The 23,515-nt window shown below is 37.0% G+C and overlaps 2 protein-coding genes across 2 annotated transcripts in view; one reads left to right on the top strand and one right to left on the bottom strand.

The window, feature by feature from the left end:
• LOC133522926 (glucose dehydrogenase [FAD, quinone]-like) overlaps nt 1–19,532 on the top strand; it is a 33,494-nt gene extending 13,962 nt beyond the window's left edge. Inside the window, exons 2-7 of the mRNA XM_061858415.1 lie at nt 4,676–5,596; nt 10,930–11,146; nt 12,738–12,939; nt 14,394–14,605; nt 17,526–17,675; nt 19,264–19,532. Coding sequence (XP_061714399.1) covers nt 4,719–5,596; nt 10,930–11,146; nt 12,738–12,939; nt 14,394–14,605; nt 17,526–17,675; nt 19,264–19,473 — 1,869 coding nt within the window. The 5' untranslated portion in view covers nt 4,676–4,718 and the 3' untranslated portion in view covers nt 19,474–19,532. The remainder of the gene's footprint in view (nt 1–4,675; nt 5,597–10,929; nt 11,147–12,737; nt 12,940–14,393; nt 14,606–17,525; nt 17,676–19,263) is intronic.
• An 834-nt stretch (nt 19,533–20,366) lies between these two features.
• Nucleotides 20,367–23,236, bottom strand: LOC133522949 (large ribosomal subunit protein mL51). The gene is made up of 4 exons (XM_061858455.1): nt 23,096–23,236; nt 22,873–22,992; nt 20,681–20,828; nt 20,367–20,578 (listed from the first exon to the last, which is right to left on the bottom strand). Exons 1-4 carry the CDS (start codon nt 23,155–23,157, stop codon nt 20,435–20,437), a joined length of 474 nt encoding a protein of 157 aa, XP_061714439.1. The 5' UTR covers nt 23,158–23,236; the 3' UTR covers nt 20,367–20,434.
• Between the last annotated feature and the right edge of the window lie 279 nt (nt 23,237–23,515).

Raw genomic sequence — 23,515 nt, 5'->3', positions numbered from 1 at the left:
ATTGGCTGTTTCATACATTTTGGCTGTCTGACCTTGACATTTTCTGTGGGAGAGTAAATTTTTTTTTTTGCGGTTTCGGGGTTGATCCCATAGTAAAAGTTGTTCAGTATATATTCAGCCCGCAAATTATTGCAGGTGACTAAATAAACAGCCTGTATAATATACAAATATTAATTCAATATATTTTAATCGAACAGGCCAATTCTAGTTGTAGTTATTAAATCTGTTTCCAATATGATACTGATTTGTCACTGACAGATCAGTATCATATTGAAAACAGATTTAATAACTTAAACTAGAATTGGCCTAATAGTTGTTGTGTACAGATAACATACTTGGTTGTAGAGTTCAATAAATAATGTTTCAAAAGAGCAAAGGGTAATGAATAATATGTTTACGAGATTGAATTTGCATTTTCAATAAGATTCCACTAAATGGATGACAGGATTATCAAAATTTCCGAAAAATAATCATTATTCTCGTTATTAAGTACTGGATAGGTAGATTTCTCTAAACGTGCACCACACTTTAGCCAAGTGGTTTCTGAATAAATGCTTATGAATGACATGGATATGGCGAAACTCTAAAAGGATGATTATGGACCCTGAATATACAGCGATTATTTTATAATTTATACCTAGCTTTTATGCTTCTGTCTTTAGCTAAAACGAATGGGTGTATTTGTCCTTTCTGCTAATGCACAAAATTGTCATTCCTAACGCCATCATACCACTCGCGTCATTAAAACCAATATAAGTAAGCCAGTTCTCGTGATCTGTAGCCAATAACTTCTTCCTAGCGTTATCTCGGCATATTGCCACGGCTCATGGGAACCTGGGGTCCGCTTGACAACTAATCCCAAGATTTGGCGTAGGCACTAGTTTTTACGGAAGCGACTGCCATCTGACCTTGCAACCCAGAAGGTAAAACTAGGCCTTGTTGGGATTAGTCCGGTTTCCTCACGATGTTTTCCTTCACTTAAAAGCGACTAGTAAATATCAAATGATATTTCATACATAAGTTCCGAAAAACTCATTGGTACGAGCCGGGGTTTGAACCCGCGACCTCCGGATTGAAAGTCGCACGCTCTTACCGCTAGGCCACCAGCGCTTCTGCAGCCAATAACTAGAGTTTGGTAAGTATACTGGTTCGTCTCAGGCGAGAGCTCTGTCAGCTTAGAAAATAAGAGCCCAGGCCTCGCCTCGGTAGCTGGGTCACAGCAACGTGTTAATTGTTCGTATTCACGCCATGACGCCACACCATTTACGAGGTGACGCATGCAGCATAAACATTGTGTCGGCAAACATGTAGGTACTCGTACACGGCGGACAATAGGTTCAATAGTCAAGTGCCAATCGTACTTATATTGCGGATGTCAGTAGATTCGCAACAAATCGGCTGCGATGCGACAAATGAACGAACACACAAAATATCGTACTACGTGTACCTAAGGGTACTACGTGTACCTAAGGGTACTACGGGTCACGGAGCTAAACGGCAGCTATAATTTTAGAATAAAATAGGTAGCCGAGGGATCTGTCGAGAGATATTTTAAACAGAAGTATATTTCTGAGTACGCCATATCGTTTGTTTCCTTCTAACTTCCTGTCTACTTTTCCAGGAGGGGGCTCAAGCAACATTCAAAGCAAAAATTCATAGAATGTTTTTGGATAAGCTGAACATAATACGCTATATCTCGAACAATATTAAATATTTAGTGGTATTAATAGTGGTGGTTTCTTATACTCGTATTTATTTTATTTTAACAGCGATTAGCCATTTTATAAAGAGCATACCTTTAGCTGGCTTTGGTCGAACTAGTTACGGAAAATTAACTTAATCAAGCGTTACTTTTCTAAATTCCATTTTATTATATTATAACGGGCCGCAGAGGACATTATTAGCAGCATAACCAAAAAAATATACAGCGTTTTAGTAATAATTGACTGCACGATTCAGTATATACTTTGAATTGCATGCATGTTGCATGTAATAATTAAAATGGAATTTAGAAAAGTAACGCTTGATTAAGTCAATTTGCAATTAAATGTCAAACCAGCTAAAGTATTAATATGCTCTTTACAAAACAACCAATTAATACATCCATATAAATAAAGTAAGAATTTGTATGTTAATACATTTCTAAAATGCTTGTCACAAATTTTATCTGTTAGATTATCTTCTTATAATATCATGTGCGTTAAAACTTACCATTATCATAATCTTCCTTACATATTGTGAAATAATGATAAGGTACTCAAGTAAGTACATCGAAAGTTCTTGACGTGAGAGTAAATCAATATACAACGTTCTACTCGTACATAATATACAAGGGAATCAAATCCCTCGGGGCTCTCTTAGATTAGGTCGTTACAGAAAAGACGGATGCAAATATGTTCAGCTAATTGACCTCTCATTTCTACACCACGACCACGGGAAAATTTATTGTTACATAAGTACTAGCACTCATTTAATTTCACTAATATAAGAAATATTTTTACCATGTTGGAAAATTAGACAACTAAAATCGGCTAATGTTTTTCAGAAGAAAATCTCGTTGTTTCAGACTTAACCCTACACTGCCTACAGCCATATGCGCCCGCTAGCTTAATAAATAATAGTACCTACTACCGTACAGAAAGGAAACTTCCTACAAAACCGAAGTTTGACAGCGATTCAGGGCCGAATCATGTTGTCGCTTTCTAATGTATGGAACTATCCCTTTCGGCTATTTAGGGTTGTCAAAATTCATATAATTATCATATCTGTGGTTGTGCACGCAAAGGAACGTCACGTTTTCCAACCCTAATAATTGCTCGGAGCAATGCTGAAGCGAACGGAGCTGAGAACGCCCGAACGCTCTAGTTTCCTCCCCTTGCCGCTAGGCAGACACCGGCATATTCCTCATCATGGCTACCTAAATATAGCATAGTGGCATGTGAACAAAGCCACGGAACGCTCGCTGAAAGTGTTAAAAATTACGAGCGTTATTTACACTTCATAATATAAAATATTTAAGTAGTTACCAGTAAACCACTAGGTAACTTAAAATGCCACCCTACGTTTTGTATAGACACAACATTCACTTTTAAACACGTACCATTAGATGTAGTGGTTTACGAACATATAAATCCTTTTAACGTATAACCACCCTAACTTTCGACCGGATTCGGGGTAGTAATGGATTCCAAAATAAACAAGCAATCCAAACAGACGCGTGAAACGTTCCTATTTCCTAACAGTGAGAACCATTTCGTAACTTTGCGCCACTGACTCCACAATAGCGCGCTTTGTCCGAACACCCAGACCTTGGTTGATATCAATTTAATCTATTTTTTAATAAAATGTTGCAATTGAAGTTCAAGCAAATTTAAGCCCACTTAATATGAGGGTCGGAATTAAATTGTCGGGAATAATTAATAGAATAGAATCAGGCGTTACTTTGGGGAAATCCATATAAATAAAAACAAAAATATTGCTTATTGCTTGTTTATTGTTACTTCGCGCGCTAAGCAATATTTTTGTTTTAATTGTATGTATTTTTCAATTAATGTTTTAATACCATTTTCCATTAGTTCAATTCAAACCCGTTATTAAAGCACTTATTACGGCGTTGAAGTGAGAGTCCATGTAATTGCAATTTTATAAGCGTCGACCTCTTCTTCCGATGTCGAAAAACGCTGACCTTACTTAGATAACCTTTAATTTTAGGGGGATGAGGAAAAATAACGGAGCTCAGTTTAAGCACTACACGGCCACGTCAAAATTCTGAAAAGCATATGTTTATAGTCAACAGCTTTATAGGGTTCCGTAGTCAACTAAGAAACCTTATAGTTTCACCATCCGTCTGTCCGTCCGTTCGCGGCTTTGCTCCGTGATCGTTAGTGCATGCAAAAAAGCTGCAATTCGGTATGGATACATAAATCATGCATGAAATATAAACTAGAAAAAAAATGTTTACCTTCCCATGCAAAGCGCATTAAACTACTTATTAAATTCCAGAAACTTTCATTGGGCTGCAATAACCAGAACGTTTGGGACACTAAAAGTCAGATTTAGAGGCAGGGAAGAAGAGTACCTAATAATTACTGTGTTAGTTTATTTTACGCAGACGTATTCGCGGGCATTCAATTTGACCAAGTAATAAGCTTAAAGGGGAACCTATCGCAGCTAATGACGAGACATGGTTCCTTGATTAGTATCGAACATAAGTTAAACGCTATTTATATTCTCAGTACATAGGGACAGAAACCAGCAGAATCGAGAAACGGCGACCTTGAAATACCGAGATTACAATGCCTTTTGTGTCTGCCTATAAATGTAGTCATCAATTCGATTATCTCGGTTATGTCTTTGAGACAATATAAAGGTCTTTGTCATAAATATTTCGTAGTTACTGTTTCCGCAGGTTCCTAGTTGATTATTTATCATTTTAGGCATAGGTTGTTGGATAGATCGTTTGAAGGCATGCAAAGGCAAAAGAATAGGAATACGGATGAAGATCACAAAAAGGGGATTAGAACAGTTATAGGGAAAATTTACCTATGCTGATTACAATTGAGATTAATTGATTGAAATTTTAGATTATTAAAATAATAATACTACGGGTATATGAATGCCTGTATGAAATTTTTCAGGTCAATCATCAATGTTTTGCCTGTTTTTTTTGTTTCAGGATTAGGCAAAGAAATGAGATTTAAAAAGGCTTCATACCCAAAATGCGACGAATATTATTTTTCTATACCATTGTCGTAATAACCGCTACGGATGTATCTAAAGTATTTGATTTCTGGACCGATATATTTAGGCCATTACCCCGTAATCCGAGAGAGGGGTTTCCACCAGATTATACCCCTCATGACCAAGAAGAGTTCGATTTTATAATTGTTGGAGCCGGCTCGGCGGGGTGCGTCCTAGCAAACAGATTGACCGAAGTAAACAAATGGAAAGTTTTGTTACTAGAAGCAGGAGGCAACGAAAATTTTTTCTCAGACATCCCCATATTTGCATCGTTCCTATCTTTGACTCCGATGAATTGGGGCTACACCTCTGAGCCTCAAAAAAAAGCTTGCAAAGATCTCCGAGGAAAAGTTTGTTTCTTACCCCGAGGAAAAGTGCTCGGTGGCAGCAGCGTATTAAACTTTCTAATTTATCAACGAGGACATCCGGATGACTACAATGACTGGGCGCGAATGGGCAACATCGGCTGGAGCTATTACGAACTGTTACCTTATTTTAAAAAGTCGGAAAATATTAGAATACCCGAACTAATGAATTCTTCGTATCACGGCAGGGGAGGATATATGGATATAGACTATGCCCCGTACCGGTCTCCCCTTGAGAGTATATTTAGAAGAGCTGGGGAAGAACTCGGTTATGAATGGAACGATCCAAATGGAGAAAATGTTATAGGGTTCTCTAAGCCCCAAGCCACGATGAGGAAAGGCCGAAGATGCAGCACTTCCAAGGCCTTTCTAGAACCTGTCCGCTTTCGACCGAACTTAAAGGTGTCCAAATATTCCACAGCAACAAAACTGCTGGTTGATCCTAAAACTAAGATCACTTATGGGGTAGAGTTCTTAAAACGTAACATCAGGTATGTAATGCACTTTTATTGTCCGTACTGGCTAGGTAGGTATAGATAGTCATGAAAGATAGAAATGTACGCCATGTTAAATAAAATAAAAGGGCATATTATTAACCGGGCAACTAAAATATTAAATGGAAACTTTCATTAGCCATATAATAATATAATATAGCTGTGTATTAATATTTAAGCGGCGCCAAAAACATTATATTAGACCCAAATATAAGCATTATACCGACAGAAATTCAAGAAATAAAAAATAAGGAACTTGAAATAATAGTCTGGCGTCTAAAATAATAAAATTACGGAAGCATCAAAATTTAATGAATACTGGTTATTATTTATAATAAAACATCGTTTATTTATGAAAACGAGTAAAAACAAAACGCATTGGTGTTACAGATTACACAGATTGCCACACATACTTTAATCTCATATTATAATATACACAACAAATAGAGAATAGGCCAACTAGCATATACATACATAACATATACACACACACATACACGCACACGCACACACACACACGCACGCACACGCACACACACGCACACACACACACAGTTTAGGAAATTTGTATCACATTAGATTACAATTTACTCAAAGTTAAATGTATTAGTAAAATTAAAATTAAATGTATTGATATTATAAATATCAAGATTGTTATATTTGTTCTTTTTACTCAGCAAAACTGCTTGTTGTTTATATTATTTGTTAATTCAATTCTACACGTGTTGTTATGGAAGAGCGGGGTCTTCTGTCACAGGTATTTTATACTTACTAGAAGACTCCAACCTTTACAATTGAACCCTGTATCATTAACAAATAAAACATTTACTTTTTTTGGGGTTCCGTACCCAAAGGGTAAAACGGAACCCTATTACTAAGACTCCGCTGTCCGTCCGTCCGTCCGTCCGTCTGTCACCAGGCTATATCTCATGAACCGCTAGACAGTTGAAATTTTAACAGATGACGTATTTCTGTTGCCGCTATAACAACAAATACTAAAAGTACGGAACCCTCGGTGGGCGAGTCCGACTTGCACTTGTCCGGTTTTTTTCATTCATCAAAGTTGATTTGGATTTGATTTGATTTGTTTTTTTTTTTTGGTATTTCATAGTTAGTATTTTCCTCGCGTTGGTGTGGGAAAAATGTTGTGTTTCACTCGAAGGCAACGTTTGTTTGACCCTCGTGCCTTGAAACCCTCGCAAAGCTCAAGATTCTACTTCTCGAACCTTCCACTTCAATTTTGGAATCTTTCGCTTGCTCGGGCATCAATATGTTTAACAACAACTTTTCCCCTCTTGTAAAACAAATAACTATGACACAATTTGTTGTACATCAACCACAGCTATGCCCCTACGTTTGTTTTTTGAGTGTTTGAGTTAATCGCATTTAAAAATTTGCATGACATCAATTTTTCATTCCTAATTAATGCGGCATATGCTATATTAATATACATCAAAATGACATAAAAATATTTTATTCCATAATGTTATTATTATCCTTTATTTATTTTGGGTCTCAGTTATGTTATGTTATTATTATTATATCGTATGGCTTTTCCTGAATGAAGAGTTACAATGTTATTTACACAAAAAAGAAATATACAAATAATTATAATTTTGCATCTAAATTGATCAGCCAATGCCTTGCATCTGCTGTGAGGACTAACAGGTCTTGCATGCCTCCGGCAAACCGCCTCTTGGGACATTTCTCTACGATGATGTCAATATCCAGAGAGGAAAAAGGCCTGTATGGAGAAGCGGCCCTCTCCTTTCCTCTTAAGTTTTCTACCCATACTTTCAACGTTTATACGAATTAGAAGCGTGCAAAGCGGGTGGTGGGGGAAGCTGAAACGATCACAGCGCTTGATGTGACCAAATATGGTAAAAAGCAACGTGTGTTTCTGTCATTTCCGATACTATTCCGTTATTTAGTTCACGTTTTTTGCTTTAAAATTATATTTACGATAAAAATAGGTGACGATAGCTTTTATATGGTAAGCTGCAATAATACTGAACGAAACAGTAATAGTAAACTTTATATATTTCCAACATCGAGCTAGAAATTAGGCTTTTATATCATATAGTATTATTCCAGGCTTACCAACGTAACGGCTAAACATTTTATCTAGTCTATGTCAACGCAGAGTTTTGCTTGGATGTTAATAAACAGGGGTCGGACAAAAAGTGCGGATGACGTAATCTTGCACACAGGATGATGTTTGAGTTTGTATTTAAACTTCCGTGTGACATGTAGTAACAAAGTAGTATTAATGAAGTAACAAAATAATCGTAAATAAATCCATGGAATTAATAATACAGGTGATAGGGTGAAGTAGTGAATAAAATAAATTTCACGAAACTTGTTACTACTTGTGTTGTGTGTTGTGTTGTGTTGTGTTGTTACTTGTTGTTGTTGTTGTGTTGTTAGGTATAATTATTTGAAATTAGTTAGAAGAAGTCTGTGGGATCCTCAGATAAATAGGTTTAATAGTCAAAAGTGGGAACAGTAGGTAAGATTAGTAAAAATAAAAAAAGATAATTTGATGTTATTATACTTATTATTGCATTGAAATTATGCATAGATGACTATTTTTCTAACAAGTCTATTATTGTTGTCACAGACTTAAAATATGCTACAGTGAACTTTTTGGCGATGTCGTTTAATAAAGAGGTTGATAAATGATAAGTGATAATTGTTTATGAAAATCAAAAATACTATTTGAAATCATCCTATAAGTGGTTTGACGTCATCTGCACTTTTTGTACGACCCCTGTTAATAAAATAGTATGGCTAATACAGTGGACCAACATTAGGACTTTGTAATAATTAGTTATAATGACAGTTACTGAAAGCCCTTCAGAAACATACTTTTGGCATGCAGTTTTGATAAGCGAAAGAACATATGTTTTAACGTAAAATGAGTTTGATTAGAACCTGTGAAGAAGGGCAAACTTTTATACTTGATAGCATCATACGTATCCCCAGGAAGAGATATATCCCCAGGATCTCGAAGTGGGCCATCAAAACATAATGAAACATAAATTTTTCATTGAATTTGTATCGAAACAACTACGAAGAAAATTAACCGAATAATATAAAATACACAGATAATTCTGACTATTTTCAATAGAGCAAACAAAAGTCAAGTGTGTTTAACATTAAAAACGAAAAGATTCCGCACATTGGTAACTGGATTATAGTAAATATTTTTAAGGAATAATCTTTATTTTGTTGAGCTCATTATTTGACAGCTCCCAAGTAGTTGCGGACGCTAAGCAGTTTGTTGCAGCTTTGTTGTCTAAATATTGTAAAAGAACTTCATTTTTAAATGATTACTATTATTAGATGGTCGTTTTCATTTTAAAATGTGCTTCACAATTAGTCTCCAATATAATAATTTAGTTGCCAATTAATAATTGGCACTTCCTTTAAAATAAACAAAAGTTGTAACTGCATTAAAATAATGCTTATATTGAAATATTTTAAGTTAAGGCTCCGCTTTTGTCGCCAAACTATTAGTTTTAGTACTTAGTTGACCGATTTAAAACGTGCCAAATAAAAACATGCCTTTATTATACACATAACAACAAAAATCATGAATATTTTTGTTTTACTCTCGATGTTGAGAAAACTAAATATTATTTTTAAACCTATAATCAGTTTGGTCAGCTTTTCGTTGAAAATATTAGCGACGTAATCATAACATAATACTTAACGTAAGTATCTAAAGTGTGTGTTTTTTTAATACTACGTCGGTGGCAAACAAGCATACGGTCCGCCTGGCACTACGGTAAGCAGCCCTCAGCAGGAAAAGGCCATACCAATGGCTTCCACGCTAGTTTGCGGAATTCCTTTAATGGCTTCTTTACACGATGGGACATCATGCTGGTCCACTAAGATGGGCAGCGTGTAGAGAGGGTAGTGGTATCGGATGGCTTATGACGCGGCGAGATGGCGTCTATAGCGAGATGGCCACGGTGTCGGGTTTTCGTGCGCACATCAGGGCTCCTCTACACGATTGCCCAGCGTAGGCCAGTCTAAGAGACGCAGATATAGCAATATTACTTGCTCCCTCTAACGCATAAATGCGTCCGTTGGACTGGCCTATGCTGGGCCATCGTGTGCAAGCATAAATACCTGTTTACCGTATTATGTAGAAATTACTTAAAATAGAAATCGCTGAGTGTCATTTAATTACATTTAAGGTATATGTAGATACTAGATACCTACCGCAAGCGCATGAAATACAAGAATAGGGGATATTACGCAAAACTCTGCGTAAGGGGCGCCATTAGCACACACTGAAGACCTACCGCGAAACACAAAAATCGAAATTTCGTTATCAGCCTCTCTATCACTCTTGCATAATTCATTATGCATATGCATGTAGGTCTATGTTGCTCTGTGGTCTGTGATGGATTAATCCGTTTTCGGCGTTGGATGGTGCGGATATATCCGACATTCGCGTCATAAAGATTAATAGCATATTTTGTTAATTTGTCAAAGTATTTCATTGTTATTAGGGTTCCGCACCTAAAAAGGAACGGAACCCTTATAGAATCACTTTGTTGTCCGTCCGTCTATCCGTCTGTCTGTCCAGACCGTTTATCTCAGGAACGCGTGGAGGTACTCGTATCAAGTTGAAATTAAAACCATATACTTACTCATGTCTACAGTCCCTTGAAGTTGTGAAAAAATCAAAAGTATAAAAAATCTGTTAACGTATAAAAAGATACGGCATACGGCAGTCTATGCCGCAAGAAAGTTATTTCGTAACTCTCAAGTGAATCAGAATTTATACGGTTCTTTCCGGTGTGATAGAACTATGAAATTTGGCAAGTAATATCGTCTTATAGTATAAGACTTATACTACAAGTACAGGGAATATCTGTTAACTATAAATTTGTAAAAAATAAGTTAAATTGTACGGAACCCTCGGCGGCCAGTCCGACTCGCACTTGTCCGGTTTTTATTTAAGTCTATTTCTTTTATTCATGTTTTGTAAAAATGTAAACCGATATTTCTATTTATACAAGTAAAATGCGTCACAATTTCTGTGAATAACCGTTTGCAATAATGCCTGTATTCATTAAAATCACTGAAACATTTAGGGCAATAATAGCGGCAAATTCGTATATAAATACAAAGATAATTATTTCGGCACCTCTTACGCAAGGCCCTGCTACCCTTTCAGTATAACCCAAGGAGCATCTTCATATCATTCTCAAGATATAAAAGCAAATGGTCTCGTAACCACTTACTTTTATTACGTTCGGGTGTATCGTAAAATAAGGCTTTCGATCCTAATACTTTATTAATTTACTTTTTAGGTATCGAGTGAGAGCGCGGCGCGAAGTAATATTGGCCGCGGGCACCATCGGCTCCGCGCAGCTTCTTATGGTATCAGGCATCGGTCCACAGCAGCATCTCTTGGAAAAAGGCATCACGCCCGTAGTCGACCTCCCAGTGGGATACAATCTCCAGGACCATGTCACATTCTCGGGAAACGCATTCATTGTGAATGATTCTCGACTTTGTGTTAACGATGTAAGACATTTTTGTAGTTTTTTTGTTATATAATATCATTGCGTTTGTTTATACGACAATTTGGGTTTTCAGTGAGTGTAAATTCTTAGTTTATATATGTAGGTACTATAATTGCTTCTCCGCGGCTCTACCTGAGATTGCACAGTCATAGAGAGGGGTTAATCATTACAGTATAGATATGTATAAACTCAGAATTTACACTCTCGCTGAAAACCCATATTGTCGTATTTCTATCCAACTGCTCCAGTATGTCCATTTCTGTGGCACACCCTACGGCCCAAACGGCAGAACGGTTTTCGAGTAATGATAAAGCCAGAAGGTAGCCATGTAAACTTCTTAAAATTGTACCAATATCGCAATAAAAATTCCCTATCAAGAATAAAATCCTGACGTCATTAAAAAATATATTTTTACAGCAACTTGTTTAAAAATGAAATGATTCTACATAAATCAGTTTAATAATGAATGACTTTTCTATTTTAAGTTGTACATGCAGGTAACGAACTATGAAACTAGACTTCTACCGCCGCTAGACGTTTGACCGCCAAATAGATCAACTGGCGCGCACGTCTATATTGTAATATAGACCTTCATGCATTTCAATAAGGTTTACGATGGCCCCATTGACATATATCTAAGGACGGGTCTTACAAATAAGAAAGGGGCCAGTACAGCGGTGTCACGCACACGAATTCGAGACAATAGTGCAGTCTAACGCCACAACGCGATTGGTTGATGAGTTCGCAACACGCGTTAGACAGCACGATTGGCTCATATTCGTGAGTGAACTGAACTAACACCGTTCTTAGTGCTCGTAAGATCCGTTCTTAGATATATGTCAATGGATGGCTCGTTCTATTTAATAAGCGTGGTGTTCAAATGGTTCATTATTTAATGGAGTTAGGAGAGTGGGTTAAAGTTTAGTATAAGAATAGAACCTTAAAACTTTCCTGTACAATATTCACACTGAAAAAATACTGGAGTGGATTACTTTCTGTGAATAACGGTCGGGTATAGGTACGCGTCCCGATCCTTTCATTACGCTATAGCCGTAGTACCCACTTACCCAACGTGATTAAATTACTGTAATGCAATATAAATCTGCTTTAAAACTTACGTTTAAAAAGACGTTTAACACTATCTATCTACTACCTGTCTATCTTTTACTTTTACTGCAACACAGTGGAAGAGACACGTGACTCTAAAATTAAAACATTAATTTTAAATCAAATATTTTGCATCAAAACCTTAATTTAAAATATTAATTATATTTTACATTAAAAAAATTAAAAACAAAATTACATCTCATACAAAGAGCTCCGCTCCGTCTCATTTTTTAGGGAGAAAAAAGAAGACAACGAAAACAATTTTGACACACGAACATCATAGACAAACATACTAGGACGAATACCTCAGGGATAGTAATAATGATGATGCAGCGCATCACTACATAAGTGGCAGTCCTAAGATCCTACAAGACAGTTCGACACAAAAAAAGCTATATTTTTCGATGCCCTCAGTCGGCAGAAACCCACTAAACAGGAGGTTCTTTATTTGTGTATTAATCATAAATATTATTTTGTACCCCTAGCTCACAGCCGCGTCGCCACTCTCAGCAATGGCGTATCTAGCGGGTACAGGTCCTCTAACGCTCCCAGGCGGAGCGGCCGGTTTGGCATTCACCCGGACCAGATTCTCGGAGGACCACGCGGCGACCCGCCCCGACATCGAACTAGTCATGGGTGCCGGCTCGCTCGCCGGCGACATGCTGGGGGTCTTGCGCGGATTGCTAGGTATGAATTTTATTTTATTCTTTACGACTTACAAAAAGGTTTTACCAGGATTGTTACATTTGTAATAACAAATATGTACATATAATGAAATCACATATTCCCGTGAAAAAATGGGAGAAGAACAAAACCAAAGTTTTACTGAATGATGGACGATCAGCGGACAAGCCATCGGCTAGTCAGGCGAAAGAGGCGAACAACAAATAAGTAGCAATGGGTGAGATAAGCGCTGAATCAAAGAGAGTGACGTTATAAAGGAAACGCTCTTATTCAGCAATTGATGGATGCGGGCTGCATAAATAGAATTGATTTACGTATACATACTTTTTTCAAAATATGGATGCCCTTTGCCACATGGGATAGAATATCAACAGAATTACTTGGCTCAAAAAAGTAAGTAATGATATCATGAGTTTTCAACGGGCTCATGTTGTTTTTTTAGAATGGAGCACAGGATGTAGCTACCAGATCAGGTGCTGCTATATGTATTTGCATTCTAGCACCATCTACCGAGCGCTGGCTTACATAGTGGGTTTCGCTGCGAAGTTAAGGTACAAGCAGCATATAAAGCGAAGGAAGCAATATCGTTCTTATACAAACAAACGAACAATTTCAACAAGAGGAGAACTAACAATATAAATGGCTGTAAAATATAGAGGTAGTTCCAGTTTTGATTAATAACCACTTCAGTAGAAGCTGTGTAAGACTAAGTATAATTTAACTGCACAAGGCAGTTAACCAATAACCAGTAAAGTTTGGTTTCTACAATTCCGTTTTATAACATTCTGCCTCTATATTCAAAAATATTAAATAACTGTTACGTACACGTATGAACTTATTTAAAAGGAAAATTCCAATAAACAGATCTAAATAAACACGTTCTAAGAACCAAGTAAAGCTAGAAAGTCATTTTAAGGAGATATATACAATTTGTATTGTATAATACCCATCAGACAACACAGATAACTTATTTTCTTCCTCGCGTTATCCGGCCGTTATTTTGCCACGGCTCATGGGAACCTGGGGTCCGCTTGGCAACTAATCCCGAGAATTGGCGTCAGCACTAGTTTTTTGTTTAGACAATACAGATAACAATTAGGAAAATAAATATTGCGTTTGCTCATTAGGTAGCAGGCATTCGTCAGCAATGTGAATAAATAACTTTGAGAATACTTATATACAATCCGATTAACTTACATATTAAACATGTATCGAATCGACTTGCATAGAAATGTATTATTGTTTTGCTTATCTTGTATTTAAATAATTTGTTTTACGTAATATGAAGATTTACAATCAATACAAATAAAATTCTATTATATTCCATTCTATTGAAAGACATAGATAAAGTACAATTAAAGTATAATAAAAGGATCTTACGCATAAGTAGATTTTTATAATAGTGCCATCAACTTTTAACTTCTATACTTGTATATAGCAAAGGTTTTTGTAAACAGGAGTTACCGACGAGTGGTTCTGGAAGACTTACGGGAGCATGTCCGTACAGGCGCGATTGCGCTCATTTGCCTTGAACCCCGTCCTGATCCGGCCGCGCAGCGTGGGCCGCCTAACGCTGCGCAGCGCCAGCTCCGCCGACCCACCGCGCATACATCCCAATTATTTCCACCATCCCGACGACATGAATGCGCTGCGCGAAGGCGTGCGATTGGTAAGTTTTTTAATCGTGTTTGCCTGATAAAGGTCGTACTGATCTGGCCGCACAACCTCCTAAGTATCCGTCTGCAGCGCACGTTTTGCCGACCTATCCCACATCCATCCCATTTCCCCCATCCGGACCGGACACGAAGGAATACCTTGGTACATACATAGGTATGTATGTCTAAAAACCTGCACTGGCCGTGAAACGTAAGCTTCCTAAGTATAAATATGTTATTTTATTAGTGAGTTTATTCGTGTATGCCTGACGAAAGTGATAATGAGAAAGCTAATACGAGTTGTACTAAAGTGGAGACGCGTGGACAACCTGACGGTTTGCAGCGCCTGCTTCGCCGACCCGCTACTCATCCAAACTACAAATTTCTAGCAAATACCCATTATTAGAGAGCGTGCATAAGCTGTAGGGCGCAGTACAGGAGAAGTCAGATGTTTAGCGCGAGGTGTAAATGGGAACTTTATGCTTCCAATGTAGCCCACAAGATGGCAGAATCTACTATGCACAAGAAAACGTACGAGAAGGTAGGTGGCAGCACTTGCTCTGGTGTGTCAATGTAGATGTTATGTTTCCGATTCAGGCCCCAAGATGGCAGACCCTCAAACGCGCACGCTTCCTATAGGTATTTTAGGTCAAATGGTTTTAAATTGGCGACTTCATTTCGATACCAGGCACCTATACCAACGCTTTGCCTCATTATGTCATATTGGATTAGACTAGTATAATACAGATCAGTAATCAATAGAGCATAACCGCATGCTTTTGTTGTAATATTCTACAGTAGGATATATAAAAATATTAATATTTAAAACTAAATTCGTTAACTGATAGGATTAATTAACCCTAACAAGAAACTTACAAGGCGTTTTTGTCCTTAATTTTGTAAAAAAACGACTGTACTTTACGCCGCCCTATAGGGTCTGTCAAAAATAAGTAAATATTATGAAATGATTCACACACCTGTTTACGTAGTAAATTCAATTTTCGGGGTTTTTGCACTATTGTGAACTAAAGGTCACAGCTCGAGCAAAGATTACCTACAAGAGAGTTAGGTACCTCTGCATTATAATTCACTGACACATAACGTAACAACTTTCTCGGACACTTTTACATTCCACTACACATACCACACTTCCCATATAATATTTATAAATACTATCTAATATTATACAATTACTGAGAGCTAAATGTTCTGTACTGATGTTCAAGTTGAACTGAAAAAAAAACAACTGCTCGCTCATTGGCCGCTTCGTATTCATGACGTACAAAAAGAATATAGACAAAAAGGGAATAAGCAATGAATAAGGTTACAAACCATCGACATCATTACTCTTGCATATTCAAGCGATAGAGAGACAAAAAACGAAATTACTATTTTCTCGGTTTAATTTGATTCCAGTTGGAACCAGGGCTGTAACTGCGAAAAACGAAGTTCGTAAATTTCGAGCAAATAGCTTTGTCACTTTAATTAGAGTCTGTTCAGAAAGAGAAGAGTCGTGAAATGTATTGGGCCCCATACATTCCATGACTCTTCTCTTTCCGCACAGACTCTACAACTATATTAGAGCAAAGAGAAAGTTGTCCGAAATTAGCGATCTTCGATGTTTACGGTGGGCCCTAACGGGGCCGAACGCAAAAATCTAAATTTCGTTATCTGCCTCTATCTAGTATATATCTTGCGTATTCGAGCGATACAGAACAATTGCATCAGCACCATCACATTAAGGGTCACTTGCACAAATCACTAACCCGGGGTTAACAAGTTAAACCGGGAGTTACCATGGTTACCAGTACAATTTGACACGGGACTAACGGATTAACCGGTTAACCCCGGGTTAGTGGGATGGTGCAAGTGGCCCTAAGAGTAGATAGTCTGTTGAGTAATTTTCGTGAGTAAAAAAAAAGCGGCAAATTTAAAAAATGTAGGCGCGAAGGGTTATCGTCCCATAGAAATTTGAATTTCGCTCCTTTTTCTACTTATAAATTTGTTTGACCGGCTATATTTTCAATTAAGATTCCTCATTCCTTCAGAGCACACCGCCTGCATGTGCGTTGATGTGCACGTGCGCGTGCGTGCTTTAAAATGTTTGACTATACACGCACACGTCACGCAAGCGGTGTGCCGTCTCTTATAAGGATCTGTATAATCAGAGCTGGGCACCGTTAATCAAAAAGTTAACTTCGTTAATCGTTAATCCGTTAAATAAAAAGTTATCTTTGTTAAACGTTAATTTTCAAAAGTTTTAACGGTAGTTAAGTTAATCGTTAACTGGTGACCGAAGAGCTGGCGGCTTCCTCGCACAACGTATCAGTATTGCGATACAACGAGGAAATGCCGCCAGCATCCTTGGTACAATGCCTCAAGGGCCTATTTAGATATAAGCTAGTTATAGTAATCATCTGTATATATGCATTATGTATATTGTTATTGTCAATAAATATTTTTCATCGTTAACTCGAAATCGTAAATATACGCAATAGGAAATAAAACTAGTAGAAATAATTAACATGGCAATCGTTGTGTCATCGTGGCGTGTGACCGCTCGGTCTCGAATAGTAAGTTGTTACATTTGTCTCGCTCGCGCTTAATTTTTTTTAAGGCGAAACCTTTAATAATTGTTTTCTTTGCCTTTAATCCTAGAATAAATTATTCTGAAGCGATCGACATCAAAATCAAAATGATTAGTAATAATAAAGATTAAGTACCGAAAACCGTTCTCCCGATGGAATTTCAAAAAGTACCTACCGTTATTTCGTTAGGGTCGCAAAGCTATTCCCTCTTAAATGCCTGGTTGCTCAAATAGAGACTTGAAGCCCCTAGAACACGATCGGCAACGAGGCTTCTGACTACTGCGGCCCCAAGGCCGATAGTTTCCGATCGTAGTAGTTGGTTGGTAACAAAATTTATTTTTTACAGATACAGACCATAATAAACACAAAAGCCTTCCAGCGATACGGCACGAGATTGCACGACACGCCGTTCCCGGGCTGCGAGAATTTTATTTTCGACTCCGACGACTACTGGGAATGCGCTATCATGCAGACCTCCATTACTTTGGACCACCAGGTAGGTACTTTCTTCATTCATATGACATTAATATGTATAGATCGTGCCATTCACGACGACGCGTGCCTTGACTCGTATTGCCATGTTATTAAAGGTTAGATTTGACAAATCTGCGCGTCATCGTGGGTGACACGTACTTTGAATATGGAGTGTGGAATTAAGAGGAGTGACATCTCTTATGGTAGAACTGTTGCAAAAGTGTCCAGCTGTTAGCTATAAATAATAATTTCAAATCTCTCCAGAGTAGTGCTAGAGTAGCTAAGAACCTAGGCGCTATTGACGGAGTGAAGTGCGCTGTCTATGATTTGATTTTTTTGTTCAAGTATTCTAGGTATTGTAGCGCCACCTATTTAAGGTTTTTTGATGACACTTTTTGGTGGAGATTTATTTCCTTACCTCCTACCTTCCGTAATTTTTAATTATGAAGTGTCAAAGTGGTTCTATATTCTGTTTTTTTTATTCCGTAGACTAAAATGACATTTAATGTGGTACTAAGAAAAGTCATGTTCATGTCTTACATATGAAACGTCATTTTAGTCTACGGAATAAAAAAACAGACCTTAAATGGTTCTTATAGGTAATGTACAGTCAGCATCAATGTCTAAATTGTTCTACATATATAACGATCAACTTTTGTTAAGCTGTTACAGAATGGTAGATACTTTTGAAACCTTATTTGATCCGCTACTTTTGATGCTGACTGTACAAATTAAAATACAAATATCAAAAGTGCGCGACCATAATTGGAATGATGTCAAGAGGTACTAGAAGTACCTATTCAATTCAGAAATAATATGTGCGGAAATTTATAGCCTGTACGGAACTCTCGGTGCGCGAGTAAAACGAACTTGCACCACTTGACCGTTTTTAGGGTTCCGTACCCAAAGGGTCAAACGGGACCCTATTACTGAGACTTCGCTGTCCGTCCGTCAAATACTAAAAACAGAATAAAATAAATATTTAAGGGGGGCTCCCGTACAACAAACATTTTTTTGCCGTTTTTATAAATAATGGTACGGAACCCTTCGTGCGCGAGTCCGACTCGCACTTGGCCGGTTTTTTTTTTTCATTTGTGGTCAGCCCCTTTTGCACTCATAAAATGTTCATATACGTGTTGGCTTCGTTTTTTTTTACCAGCTTTTATTTAACTTGACCTGTTAGTATGTATGTTATTTTGTTAGTGTCAAATCTTGAAAGCCAATTTTGACCCACTTTCCGATTACAGCGACACCTTTTTCCATAGCGCTGACTAGACGCCGACGCTCAAAAGATGCTAGTGTGGGGTGGCCCTTATGCTACCATCGAGCTGATCTGATGATGGAGACAGGTGCCCTTGGGAACTAAGTTACCATAATATTGCATTATCACCCGAATTACATATGTATGCAAATTTTCAGCCCAATCGGAAATCGGGAAGTGGGTTAAATTTAGCTTCCAAGATTTGACCCACACCACCTAACAAACTTGCATACTAGTAAGACGTCGTATAAGAGCTTGTAATGACAATGACAATGGCATTTGATCGATAGTAATACGTTGCTCCTACTTAGCAGAGTTCTTTTTTAATTACTATTACGAATAATTGCAGGTCGGGACCTGTAAGATGGCCCCAAGTGGTGACCCTACAGGCGTGGTGTCCCCGCGGCTCCGCGTGCGCGGCGTGTCCGGGCTGCGCGTCGCCGACGCGTCCGTCATGCCGCGCATCCCCGCGGCCCACACGCACGCGCCCGTGGTCATGATCGCCGAGAAGGCGGCTGACATGATCAAAGAAGATTGGGCTTATGTGCCCATATATTAACCCATGCCAAATATTAGTCACTAGTTAGGTTCAAAAAATATATGTATAAGTAAAGTTTACTTTGTAGTTTCAATTAAACACATCATTTCTGACTGATTTGAAATAGAGGTGAATTGTCAAAGAAACTTTGTAGCCACAGTAAATTTAATGCCATCTTTCGACACATGATTAAAACTTTTAGAACGCCGTTTGATTTTGATCCTTATTCTTTCACCAATATGTTGTGTGTTAAATTTGTTAAATATCAAAATGTGGCGCCATCTAATAGTTAAATCAAGGGCCAAAGGATTGGCGGAATCGTTCCAAGCAATGGCGCCACAACCTTTAGCCGATGCCCGGTAAGTTGGCACCACTTTTCGGTATTTAACACATATCAGTAAAAGAATAAGGATCAATGTTAAATGGCGTTCTAAAAGTTTTAATTATGTGTCGAAAGATGGCAGTAATTTTACGGTGACTACAAAGTTTATTTGACAATGCACCTCTAGTTCAAATTCTCTTTGGACATAATCAAGAATATAATATATATTAACATTATTTATTAACGATGCCTGATATTAGATACTGTTAGGTTTTCTGACACATGCATTCTAAAATACTGTACATATGTACAAATCCTGAGAGGCGCACACTATGCCTCATTCCTATGCCTGAGTCGTCATGATTGCAGAGTGGACAATTTAATCTAGGTAGTTGTAAGTAGGTTATTGTTTGGCACAAAAAAAAAAAAAATTTCAGAAACCACCAACGGCAATATAAAACATTGGCCTCTTTCTAGGGAGCAGATATGTCATTGCAAGGAGCAGTCATGCTTTTGTCGGTAAAGAACGGTACAAAGCTGAAAGAAGGATTACTCTGTATTAAAAAAAACATTACAACCATTTAAAAACAAATCAAGATTACATACTATGTTTATTATAAAACATATATACCTACAGTTGTTTTCACAAAATACATCATACTAATCTGGGGAATTCCCAGTCTTTGTTTTTCTGTTAAGTTTCCTATACAAGAATGACAGGCGTTTCTCTAGGTCTTTCCATTTAGTAGGCCGCATTGCTGGTTTTGCAGTTTTGGCAAACATTTTCCGCTTTCTGAGAATGACCTGAAAACGAAAACAATAGTAATAGCTATTTTAAATTGGGAGCTAGGAAAGTAACTTGACAAGCTATATAGGGTTAAATGCAAAGGGTTATTACAGACTTACATGGTATTCTTGATGAGCTTGGAAGCCTCTGATCCATGCGGGGAGTGTATACAAGGTCTTCACAGGATGAAGGTCACCTTTTCCTAGGATATCTATGTAGTCATTTTGTCCAAAGAGGGCTCTGCGCTCAGTCCAAGCATTTTTAGGTCTGTAATTACATATACATATATGTATATATGTGTGATGGTATACAGAGTAGTTCCACTTCATCCGTAGTCTCAATCTAAATGTCTAAGCAGCACTTGCACCATCCCACTAACCCGGGATTTACCAGTTAAACCGTTAACCCAGTATCTAATTTTACTGGTAACCATAGTAACTCCAAGTTTAACCGGTTAACCCCGGGTTAGTGGGATGGTGCAAGTGGGCCTAAATTATATATAAAATTTGGTTCAGTCATAACCCCTAAGGCCCAGCCTAGAAATGAAAACTCTAAAATTTGCTACTGAAATTTCAACCTATAATGCAAGGTATACAGTTGATTTTATTTTGTTTGAAAATTAAATGAAACAAAACAAATGCAACTCTGAATTTCAATTGAATATGTTTTTCATCGAACAGAATAAGTCCTATAGGTAGAACCTTGGGCCTTACGAGAATAAATCACACCATTTGATACTGGTGTGTAATGTGTGTGCAATAATTACTTGTTGTAACTTCTTTTGAAATACCTAAATAAAAAAATAAAGAGAGTAAAGATCTAGAAACAAGAGAAGAACCCCATGGAGCTATCATGATATGAAAACAAATATTGTAAGGTTAACTACATATATTACAATTGAGGTAAATGTGCCCACTTTATAACAAGAAGATAGTATAGTTGGATTTTTATTAGTGTCTGAAAAGTATTTCAGAGCTCTTTCTACAATTTGGACACCTTGAAAATTTTCTAACTATAAGTATAATGGCAGTTCTACCAACAGTGAGCTTTTATCAATGAGGTGATCTGTTTTTTACTCGTAAATTGCATCTAACCATGTCGGCTTTCTTGTGATGGTATGCACTGTTTTTTTTTATTTCCGTTAATTTCAATTTCAAGTAACTTTCTCAAAGACACTGGTATTCTAATTAACTCCATTTCGGAGATAATTAATTATTTATTTTTATCTTATAAGGCCTTTACAAGCTAATACACTTGCCTTAGGGCCTGTTTACATATTACGAGTATCTAGTGTTTAGTGTGTGTGTATACACTTTAGTATTATCTTTGCTACTAAACTTAAGTATTATCTTGGACGATTGATGTTCGAATTGATATTGATAAATCACAGTTTTCAATTGTTCGGTTGAATTAAATACCCGTGTTACAACAACACTATATTTTTTTATTTATTTCTATAGTTATATCTGTGATCAGTCAGACTATAAGCAGATTGGTTGAATGCTTAATAACGTGACGAGCGAGTCCTCCAGTGAGGGCTTCTACTCATTTAGCTTCTACACTTTTTTTTTTCCTATCTATGTATGAGGGAAGATGTCTTTTCTTTTTAACCTTTTTTCATACCCCTTGTCTGTGAGTTTTAGATTAGATAGATAGATTTGTAGATTAGGAGTTTGTTGTCTGTGGAGAGTTTACTGTTTCTTCCTAGTAACCAGTAGTAATCACGAAATCTAAATCTTAGTTCTTCTCTTTTTGTTTTGATGTGTTGTTGCCATGTAAGCCGTTGGTCTAGATATGCAATATTTAATTACTTTTAATTAAAAAAATATATACTATGCCATTTAGTTTCCTTAAACATACTTACCCATACCCCATAGTTGACGGAATTCAGGAACATTGGTGGGCTGGGCAAAGTATGGCCCAGAATTTTAATGCCTGCCACCAGTTCTATGAAATAATTAGTAAATGGCCCACTATAATCGCAAATAAACATTTTTGCTGCAATTCTGACCCTTCTTTTAATTTCTTATACTTTCTTGCCCCCCATGAATAAAGTGTGCCCACAACTGGTATAGAACATAGAATATACCAGTCATGGATTTACCCTAAAATATGCAAATTATCCCAGTTAATCTCAAACTGTTTTTTTTTATAGAAAGAATTCTGAATAGGTATTTAATGCTATAAAAAAGATAGGGACCTGACTGCATCATCATTATAATCAATGAAGTTTCTCAAAAGAAATAATTTCATGCCTTAATTAAACAAGAGATATTTATAAAACAATCAAATTAAATACATATAAGTTTACCTGTATTCAGGCATAGGCAGGGGTCTTCCATTGGATCTGGGTAAAAGTCCACCAGACCAAAGTTTTTCATCGTAGCCATACCGTCTCACGAGCCGAGTCTTGTCAGCATGATACCTTGTTCTGTAAAAAAAAAGTTATGATTGACATGATTATAAGATAGCAAACAATATTACTAAATAATACTATAGTACTAAAAATATTCGATACTCTACTAGAATCTAACCTTATCACGTTTATGGTAGGTCTCCAGAATGTTTTCAATATTGTTGAGCCTATCCACTCCATCTAGGTGTCTCTAAACTAGCGTCGCTAGCTGTTCAAAAAAATCCAAAATATAATCTTTACATAAATTTTTTGGAAAAATTGGAAACGAAGGCAGACAGAGCGTTCTGGTGGTTCATTCGACCATCATTTGACAGTATCTTTTTTTTTTTTTTTTTTTTTTTGTTCTGGCTTTTGTTACATTAGCCAATGTCAAGTTGTAATGGGTGGGATTAAAAGTTAGGGAAACTAGGAATTAGGAAGTACGGATATGACGAAAATTTGGAAAGGGAAGGATTGGATTTACTGTAATATATATAATTATAATTATTATATACTATATTTTAATATCATTCTTTTCTAAAAATACAGATAAGATTTT

This window comes from Cydia pomonella, chromosome 1 (assembly GCF_033807575.1).
Source record: "Cydia pomonella isolate Wapato2018A chromosome 1, ilCydPomo1, whole genome shotgun sequence".
Classification (NCBI taxonomy): domain Eukaryota; kingdom Metazoa; phylum Arthropoda; class Insecta; order Lepidoptera; family Tortricidae; genus Cydia; species Cydia pomonella.
The sequence above is the reverse complement of the archived record's forward strand: the minus strand, read 5'-3'. Positions and strand labels throughout refer to the sequence as shown.